This window comes from Epargyreus clarus, unplaced genomic scaffold, assembly GCF_041222505.1.
Source record: "Epargyreus clarus isolate Ecla_fem2 unplaced genomic scaffold, WU_Ecla_fem_2.2 ptg000008l, whole genome shotgun sequence".
NCBI lineage: Eukaryota > Metazoa > Arthropoda > Insecta > Lepidoptera > Hesperiidae > Epargyreus > Epargyreus clarus.
Genome location: NW_027332216.1, coordinates 15720559 through 15731390, shown reverse-complemented (window position 1 = coordinate 15731390; position 10832 = coordinate 15720559). Strand labels below are relative to the sequence as shown.

The 10832-nt window shown below is 34.9% G+C and overlaps 1 protein-coding gene across 1 annotated transcript; it reads right to left on the bottom strand.

Moving 5' to 3' along the window:
* Positions 1 to 500: 500 nt before the first annotated feature.
* Positions 501 to 2840, bottom strand: LOC140744578 (large ribosomal subunit protein mL62). The gene is made up of 5 exons (XM_073076222.1): positions 2558 to 2840; positions 2139 to 2240; positions 1889 to 1972; positions 1280 to 1449; positions 501 to 666 (listed from the first exon to the last, which is right to left on the bottom strand). The coding sequence occupies exons 1-5, from the start codon at positions 2708 to 2710 to the stop codon at positions 573 to 575; spliced, it is 603 nt and encodes a 200-aa protein (XP_072932323.1). The 5' UTR covers positions 2711 to 2840; the 3' UTR covers positions 501 to 572.
* Positions 2841 to 10832: the final 7992 nt, after the last annotated feature.

The window sequence follows — 10832 nt, the reverse complement described above, 5'->3', positions numbered from 1 at the left end:
AAAAAAGCATCTGAATATTATAAGAATTATTGTATGACAACAAAAACACTTTTCTTCATTACATTACACTTTATTATCTAAAACACTAATATGTAATTTAGTTCACAAACATTTCACACCGTTTCATTAATTGGGCATACATTACAGTTTACATACAATAAGATTTTTTCACAATCTTATTGCTGTCAAACTGTACAATAAATACATTATTCTGGAAAATACACTTTTATTATTTTTACCTTACTTAATCGTTCTTAAACGCACTTTTAGAAATAATTATTAATATTAATCTATTTAGAAAAAGTGTATTTCCAAAATATTATATTTAATCTGTTGTAGGATAAAAATTACCAAGTGACACAAACATGTTTCTATTTATATATCTCTTATTTAGCCTTTTGTAGAAAAAATGCGACATATCCGACCATCCATTCCTATACCCTTAAAACAGCCATTTTAGTTCAGTTTAAAGATTGAATGGACAGCAGTCTATAAAAATGTTATCCTTTCCTTGATTGTGCCACTAAATAATTTAAAATCCGTTCAACTTATATGCCCAATTAATGGAAAAATCATAAGTCCACGACAGTGGGCGATCTTTTCAGCTCGCGCCTGTGAGCGGCTTCGCGCTTCATTGCCACGCGGAGACGCGACGCCTTTAGGTGCCTGCAAGAAGAAACAAAATAATTATTACTGCACTTAAACAGGTAGTAATATTGTATATTGTTGAGAGTTCATGCCACATGAAGAGATGAGGAGGCATGAAGAGAATCAGACAACCTTAAAAGCTGGGTGGGCAAAGTAAACGGGAAAAGACCTAGGTTTATCACATAGCCATTGGAATCTGCTGCTCTCAGACAAAGCAAAGACAGGGTAGAGTATATAAGGAGAAGACAGCTCATGGCTTAATACTATGAGTGGCAATATTTTCTTGCTGCATTGCAATATTTTCTTGCTGTATCTTTTCAAACTCAACTGCTAATCATCTATTTGACTAAATCATATTAAAGCTTCTACATCACCAGGTTGTGCAGAGATAACAAGAAGTTTTGTATTAGGTTCTGTGATATCACCAGTAACTCAATAAAGAGCCATTAAAACCTTTTTAAAAGACTTTAAGTTTTGTAAGTTTCCTATGGTTTTTTTTTTTTTCACCTATTAGGCATTAACTTCTAAAAATCAAGGGTCAATGTCTGGGATTTGAGCCCTGAATTCCTTTAATATGGCAGGTTGAAACTCATACCACTACTCAGTTAGTTTGAATGTTATTCTAATGTACCTCTGTCTAATCTTTTCTTCAGTCTCGGGTGACGGTGCCCGCTTGGTGACAGCAGCATCCCTTATCATGTTCCTTAGCTTCTGCATGCAGTCCGCCAGATTGAGCTGTTGGGACCGAGTTGTGTCTGAACGGATTACCAGGTAGCCATCCTTAGTTAGCTTCTTACCATGCTGTGAAAATGTTTTGATAAGTGTTAATAATAAATACTGATGTAAATTTTCCTCAATCAATATTGAAGCATGTGCCTGTATTTCAAATTTTTAATTTAATGAATAATATTATAAAAAGGAAAGGTTTTAGTGTTTGTTTGTTTGTATTGTATAGGCTCTGAAACTACTGGACCAATTTAAAAAAATCTTTTACCATTAATTCGTTGGTTATCCGTGATGACAATAGGCTATAGAAAATTTCCAAAAGCGTTAGGGATCCATACAAAACTTTGCTATTGTAATCAAATTTCGCGACGGACCGCTAGTTTTTAATAAACTCTTTATAACAGTAAGAAAAAGTAAAAAAAGTATACATCTATAAATATTTTATGTTTATAATGAATGTTTAAACATTATCAAGTTGATAACACTTTTATATCCATAAATAAAAGAACCTTACCAATTCCAACATCCTCTCTTTAATATCACGATGTATCCAAGTTGCTTCACTGAGTTTGAATCTCAAATCTACTTTGGTATGCACCTGTAAGGTTTACAATAAATTTGGTAAATGTCTGAACAGAAATCCTCATAGATTTTTTGTTTTTAATTACTTCATTGTCATCTTCAGGTTAATCACTAAGTAATGTTCATAACTGCAAAGAAATATTGATATGATTTATATGTACTAAAGTTGGAATAGAATATACCTTGTTGACATTCTGGCCTCCAGGCCCAGAGCTAGCACTGTAAGTTATGTCTAGTTTCTCAATCGGTATAAAACCAGAGAACTTCTCATTTGGGTCTGGGACCTGAAACACATGAAAAATACATAACAATATATGAAACCAATTGATAATTCGATAATTATTCTAATAATCACCATTTAATGGGAACATTTGATTTAATGTCTGTTGATCTTCACTTATAGTTCACAGTTAATTATTTCTTTATTATATAGTTATATAGTATAATATAGTTGCTATTGTAAACCTAATCTTGTTTTGAAAATTGATTCAATTTCAAAATTGCTGATTTAATGAAAAAAGAAGTTCACAAAATTATATCAACTTAAATCTTAAATAATGTACGTACTTACCAAATTATTAACTTATATACGATTACTTACAAATGAAGGTGTTGAGAGCTTCAAAGAACTATTCGGATACAAGGTCTCCAAGGAAATAGCACTTTTGTATGCCATCGACCGCTGCAAAGACGTCGAGTAACACCCGCTCTGCGCCACACGCATTATACCCATGCGTAAAAACGCGAACGCCATTTTTCGTTCTTTTATACTGTTTATTTTAGTAGAAACCTTAAGTTTTCTATTTCATTTTTAATAAATTTCGCTATTCAGTTGTGCCTACAATTCTTAACCTCAATTCAATCGATAGATGCTGTCACTGTGACTTATGTCATTGTTATTGACACTGTCAAAGAACGTTAAATATTTTAGTTGGTAAGAGTGAAAGTAGCTTAGACAGCCAATATAGTTATTATTATTGTACTTTTTTATTTTCTTGATGTTACTTTTAAGAACAACCGTTTTGATCACTATTATACTGAATATTAAAATTAATTATATGTATTGTTGTAATATAATGTTTTTTCCCTTGTCGAAAAAGAGAAGCATCGGATCATAAGACACATTACGAATACATTATTTAGGTCGTACAACAGATACACGTATAGGGAGGAACACGTTATTTACATATTTAAACATTCTTACAAAATTTCCATTCGCTCATACCTACATAAATGTCTAGTGTACCATCTAAAGTTTTTAAAATAGGTACTTCAAGTATACCTATACCAAGTACCTGTCATAGATATAAGAATTTTCTTAAACACTACATGGTTAAACGATAATCTTTGTCTGTATTTATGTTAGTCTGCTAAAATGACTAGTTTAATACTGTTAAGAAAAACCCGAAGCATAAATGCGCGCGCGTATGTCACGCTCTAAATAATTTAATTAGGATCTCGTTCCGCTCAGTGGCGCCCTCTCACGTTTCTAGAAGACTATTTAGACAATAATTTTATCAGCTTTGACACGGTTTTCGATGTTAACTGTTGGTTTACAGTGTGGTATGTGAGATATATTCGATGTGGATTAACAAGCTATAACCGAAGAGTTATCTTTTCTTTTTTGTTCTGCTTCTTTACGCTCCATCTTACTTAAGTCATTAAAATGATTTGGAATCAACGTTATCGTGTGAATATGAGGGAATTCATAAATACTCCCCATCATCGATTATCATGGTTCTCGGATGCTTATGTAATCGAAATCGTTCCTGTTGATTTCCCCACGATCAGTACAAGAATTGTTAATATGTATCAGTTACAACTATGCCAAATCCCTTCCACAGCCTTTCACCCTTTATCCCTATAAGGTTACTATGCTGTTTGATCCCTTAGTTCCTTTAAGTTCACAGAAATAAGGACCAAAAAGACGTAGCCATTTCCATCCATCTCTCACTTATTGAGTTTACTGATCTTAGGTCTCCCCTGTAAAGTAAGATTTATGTACCGTTTGGCATTTTGATGGTCTTGGATGGACAACCTTTTAATCATGGTCTACAGTCACAGGACAAGAACGAGTATTACTATTTTACTCAAATTCTAGGTTACCACGCGATAACAAATCCCGTTATAATATCTATATTTATGTAAGGAAAATAATATTGCCCATAACGATATTATAATACGATGTATAATAAAATATTTGCAAGTACCACTTCCTTAAAAACTAGGTTTATTACAAACAACTTGTATAATGCGAATTTAAAGTAACCGTAAATTTATTCTAATTAGAAAGTTATGTTCTTAACAAGTATAATTAGAAAGAAAGTCAGCAATTATTCCAATGCAAATGCATATTTTATTGTAACAGGCAATAATAAAATGAAAATGGCGTAAACGTTAATGTTCTAACCACCTGATGGATTTAAGAAGCGATTTGGCTTTATGAAAGAATTGTGAAAGCGTCATTTATTAGAGTTTAAATCATAATTATGTATGGGGAACGCGAAAAAGAGGTATACGTAGGCACTTGAATTACTTGTATTACTAGTAATTTTAATGTAAATAACATCTGAAAAGAGAATATGGGGACTATATCACTCCCACAACTTCAACGAATCCGGACTGACGGATTTTAACAAAGTGTTGATCACTTTGTTAAAATCCGTCAAATTGTTTAGCCTGCAAGACGTACCAAAGAATGAGACACACATACTCTTTAAAAATAATAATCATTACCACATTTTGGCAAACTAAGTTTCCCTGTGTTGTGTGATACAAACATAAATATATATTAAATACACAACCTCACAGACTCAAAACAAAAATTAAGAACCATGTTTGATTATCTGTCTTGACAGGGTTCGAACCCGGAAGCCTTTTCGCAGCAGGGTGCTTTTTGTACATATTTACGTACGAGAATCAGTAAAAGAATTAAGACGATATATAAAAGTAGTTCCTTCTACTATTCGGAAAATTTTACAGAAGAGCTATCAATTAAATTTTCTATAAAATTTTCCTATTAAATAAGTATTAAATCTACGTATATGCTAGATCAGTGTTTTTTAAAGTGTGGGTCGCGTCGCGACACTCTCAACCCAAGGCTGCCGAAAAACCTCCATGAAGTGGTCGTGAACTTCCAGTAAAATATTTGTTTGCAAAAAATATATAATTAGTGGTAGATAGTAACTTAATTTTCTACCGATATCTGATTATAAATAAATAAAACAACACTTTACGGACTTAATTTTTGTAACATAATAAAATACAGTCTAGAAACACCGGAAGGTGGGGTCGCGAAATATTAAGGGGGTCGGGCTATAAAGAAGATTGAAAAACACTGAACTAGATTAATGAGAGCGATAATCACGGACCGCCTAGATTCTTGGACGACGCGGTAACGTGCACTGTAATTACCGATAATAATTATTATGTAGCGCTTAATTGAGCGAGGCGCTGAAAAACGCTCGCGCTTACATGCATCCTTATAATTATACGCTTTTAATACACACACAATTTTACATACCTACATCGAAATCCACAAGTCTCCATATTTTAACTGCTAAGTATTTTGATATTACCCAGGTCTAGTGTCTTTCCATAACTTGGAAGACCCAGTCGGGTAAAAATAAAGATAAAATCGTCACAATACACAAAAATAATAAGTTGAACAGCAAACTACAATTAAATAAATTGATATAAATATGAATATAAAACGCTTTATACGGAATTTATTATTTAGGAAATTATATTATTTAGGACAGTTCTTTTTGTATATACCTGAACCGATTTTTTTTATGCTGATGATTAATTAAGGCATTAATATTGTTCTGCAGCGATAGTATTAAGCAGCGTTAACCTAAAAACAACAAATTGTAACACGGAACGCTTAAGATTAATTCGTTCCCGCGTCGATGTTGCTATAAATCATTATAAAAAAGACAATGACTTATTGCGATCCGGCGGTCCGGCCCCGGTCTCCGATCTCCATCCAACAAGAACGTTGACAGCTCGAGATCTATCTCAAATCGGGTAATTAAATCGTGTTCAATTATTCTCTGTATCCGTCAAATTAAACTCTCTTTTTATACTCTTTTCTAAATTTATGCATTCATCAATCTCTACTCTGCATATCTCATGATTTGCATATATTATTGCATTTTCCACGGAGCGTTTCACAGCTTCTTATAATAGATATTTTTTTGCACAGTAAAAGTTTTATGTTAAACGAGCTTTTGCCCGCGGCTTCGCTCGCGTTACGAAGTAATATTTTCATCCCCTATTTTATGCCATTGGGGATAGAATTGATCAAAATCCTTTCTTAGCGGATACCTCCGTCATAACATCTACCTGCATGCCAAATTTCAGCCCGATCCGTCCAGTGGTTTGGGCTATGCGTTGAAAGATCACTACGTCAGTCAGTCACCTTTGAGTTATATATATTTAGATATCCGTAGAAACCCTATACGTATCTTTCTCCGATTGTTGAGTAAATGTGGAATGAATATGTAATTATATCCACGAAGTATTGTTTATTAATATAATTAATTATAGGTAAATTTAAATTGTATCCCACATCTGTCGACATTGATTGTAATTTTTTCAAACTATTCAATTATGGTCTTAAATACTCGTAGTTTTGAAAGTTACAGGCATGCGGCTTATTAATCCAATACTGTGCAGCAGCTAATCCCGTTTATCAGCAATTAAGGCAGTTTATCGTCATTATCCTCTGCGCTTCATTGAGCCGCTGGCAACACTTTCCCGAATCCGTTTCATACGACACGTTTTTGCTGACAGCGCACGGAGGGTCTTACAGCGTATTCATTTCCTCGAGAACACCGACACATTTCAGCCGTGGCATGAAATGTAGTACACGGTAAAAGTAAGACAAATTTACTTGGCACTTTCATGCTTTTGAATTACAAGGTTTTCACTTCATGAATACTAATGATCTGTGCAAATTTGCAAACGGGAAATGAAATGAAATGTATGTTTTTTTGCCTGCCGCTAACTCTAACGCGATTTAGTATGATTCCGCTTCCGTGATCATTTTTAACTCTTCATTTTTTAACAAGACTTCTGTTCAAGTTCTGTAGGTCAACATTTTTAGAAGGAAACTAAAAACATACCAAGTTTGTTTAATAGTACACATAATTAACCCTTTGAGCTGTTTTCGCAACGCTGCTGCCACTGTGGAACTCGTATTCGTAAATAACGCGATATTTGTTTTTCTTTTTCAATAAGAAAAATCAAATGACACAAGAACTAAGGAATCGCTAAATTCAAATACAAATACACAAGCCTAAATTTCAAAATTTGAATTTGGGATTCCTAATCAAACGCTAGATGTTTGGAGTGCTCTAATTTTAAGTTACTATCACCTAGTTCATGTAAGAACCTAATTTATCGTTCTCTATTTACTCCAAAACAATATAAAAATTCCAGCACGTTTCATCTCCAATTTGTACATGTACTCCACAAAAGTCGAGTTACATCTAACACGGGATCTGGCGCTGCTTTCATCAATTATGATAATGCACGTCCGCGATGCGCCCGCGCACGCGAGCGGCCGCTTTCCGAATTCCGAACATTCGGATTAACGACGCTTGTCAGAAAACTCGCAAGATATTCATAGAGATATGGTTAGAAAAGGAAAATAATTTTTCATGGTTCTAACTGATGGCCGAGATGGTAAAAAGAGATATACGATAAGAAGGTACACGGAAGATTGACTGCAGAAATTGTTGTAATTCTTTGCTGATTTATATGAACACTACTCGCGCTGAGATGTTATAATCAGAAATGTTTTATTTTAACTAAGTGATTTTTCCTAAAAAAAAAACTATTTTAAACATTTGGGTTTCGTCGATTTTGCCAAAAAAATATTGTTACTGATAAGCCATAACATAAAAACATAACTAAAATAAGTGTTTCGGTCGCATAAAATTTTATATTTACAGATGAGTATCATTCAATCACCGCTATATCATATTTATTCATATTTTACATATTAAATTAGTCGGAAATGTCGCATATTCTTATTAGATAGCTTTACTTTCCACAAAAATAACTGTTAATGAAATTGCTTCAGCTATCTAATAGCCCGCCAATTCCGTACAATTTCATACATAAATGTGAATTGTAAATGAAAGCATACACATTAAGTAACATGTTTATTGCGATTAATCCAGGCACTAAAATGTAGAGTGAAAACTGTTAAATATAAATGTTAATTAATTCCCCGTCGACAAAATTCGCGCCTTTCTATCTTCACGGTCTTTTTCATAACTGTAGAACGGTAGATTTAGAATTCTTGCAGGTAACTAATCTGGTACCGCCCTCATTTTATTTTTATTTCTATAAAAGCAATTTAAATTGTAATGAGAGCAATTAGTATCCTTTGTTTAAATTCAAAATTTACTTTGAAATACTACTTTAGGGCTGCGAGAGTAGACGACTTTATACGCACGAGATGCATAGATTTGTCCGAAGTTTTGGAAGTTTTTCTTATTCTAGTATGTTCCGATTTGGATGGGCTTGACGAAGAACACAGGATATTATTCTTATAGTATGTATAGATTACGCTACATATATTCGGGGCGGTTTCAGCCCGGTTAGCAATCGAACACAAACAAACCAGTATTTTACTTTAATATGTAACGTTCTACCCATCCACATACTTGGCTACTTTGGACTGGGTAAAGTACAACATTATTTCTTGTCTCAAGACTTTACTTATAATTAGAAAAGAGTGGCTATTAAACTTATCTAGAATGATCCCAAGCATGTCAAAGTGTCGACTGGTTACACGCGTGGATACGTGTTAACGTGGCTAATAGCTGTTTGCGATGTGCAATTACATGCCATTTGCCTACTTTGCAAAGCACTAGGGAACGTTTAAAATAGCATAGGAAAGGAGATAATGTATCTTAATAATAGCCATAAACAGGGATGGATCCAAGGATGGTAAAGGTGCTCACCACATCTAAAATTATGCGCAATGTCCGCAAGATGGTTAAAAATCAGAAATAGAAAATTCTTTTCGCTGTTTTTCAACTTATTTGGAGACTGCATTCCTATATATTTTTTCCCTAAAGAAACAGCCTACAATGTAGTGGGTTCAGAATGAATAAAAAAAATAACACAGAATCTACCTCCTTTTTACCTCCTACCTCGAAATCCGATAGGCAGTGAAATGAAACGAGAATCAAACGCAGCAATGCTGTGTTCCTTTACGCAAGACAGTACGCGAAGCTAGGTTTAAGATCTAGTATATTAAATTACATTACTTATCTTATAATTAAAGCTTCAAAATACGGTTACGCCCAGGCGTTACACCTTTACCGCTATTTCTTCTCATTGCCGTCAGCAAACTCACTAAGCGCAAAGACAAATGGAGTACTGCTATCTAGGATCTTTCCGCCAGCCTCGTTGAGGCTGTCTGTATAACGATCTGTCTGTCGGTGAAATGTACTGCGAGGATGTAATACGTATGCACCCTGTAATTAAATGTTTTTTTAAAACGCTTTCTACACTCACAGCCGTTCACAGAGATACATACACAAACACAGGAACAGAAACCTAAATGCTTCGTTTAGAAATCTGTCTGGCCGGGGATCGAACCCGGTACCCTCTGCGCCTCAGACCGGTATGGTGACCGCTCCGCCACGCGAGTCGTCAATGTCTATAGGTTCCACGACTCGACTCGATTAACTACTTAAGTGATCTCCGTACCAGTGGACCATACACAGATTTTTTTGTATAATTGCAGTAGCAAAAAGTGCAGTCCGCCTGGTCTGAACAATGAGGATTGGTTTTCCGCCTAAGGACTGTCAAAGATGCATTGCAACTCGGAGGACTGCTGGAATTCCTCTTATAAATAAAAAAATACAAGAATACAAGTACCTACTTGCCAAAGGAAATCGACCCAAAGAATAACAATAACACAATTACTAATTTATGAAAACAAGTGATACTTTGGACAACCGGGAGGAATCGTAGTTTTGGAGGTCCTGACGAGGTAGCCCCAACATCCCCAACCTTCGATCTTGGTTATAGTTATTTGTATCCAGAACAGCTATTTAAGAATAATAAAACAATTTTATTGTTATGCGATATGTTAAGATGTGTTTATCAGTTAGGTACCGACATTACTTACGTCTCACCTCTCAGAGGAACCACGGAACCCGGATAACGTTTCACTGCGATTACTATCAACCGCAGGTTTATCTCGCGGTCAAACTGCGTTTAGCTAAACAGTATTTCTTGTAAGTAGTAATCACCCAGTGGTATGAATTTAGGCCTTTAACACTAAAACTTGAGGTTCAAATGAGAGTCACGTCAGATTTTTGCAGTTTAGTTCCCATTACAAGTTATATGACAAATTTTCTAATGATAGAATAATTTGTATTGAGAGAATCTTCATCATACAGTTTACGCTCCTCTCGCACGCCTGGTGTTTATGACGGTATGCGACCACACATACCGCCGTCCTTCCCGGGGTTGCTAGCTGGGCGCTTCGAGCTCCCACTCTTGCCGCCGCAACCCCGGAAGCCCTCTTTTAGTCGTTTCTTACGACAGGCAGGGGATACCGTAGCCCTATTCTAGTTCCGGGACTACAGGGACAACATCTCAACCTATGTAAGTAAAATTATTATTATTATTATTATTATTTTATTGATTTTTTTCTCCCAAAAGGGGTATATTTTAAACTATTATGCGGGCCTTAGCCAAGCATAAGAGCTGGTGATGAAGTGTCCATGGATAAAAACTTTCTGACTATCCTGCACGTGTTGAGTATGCTAGCTTTTTGTAAGGTGATGTATGTTTGAGGATGAATGTTTAAGAGTTTGAGACTGGAATGTAATGTATCAGGT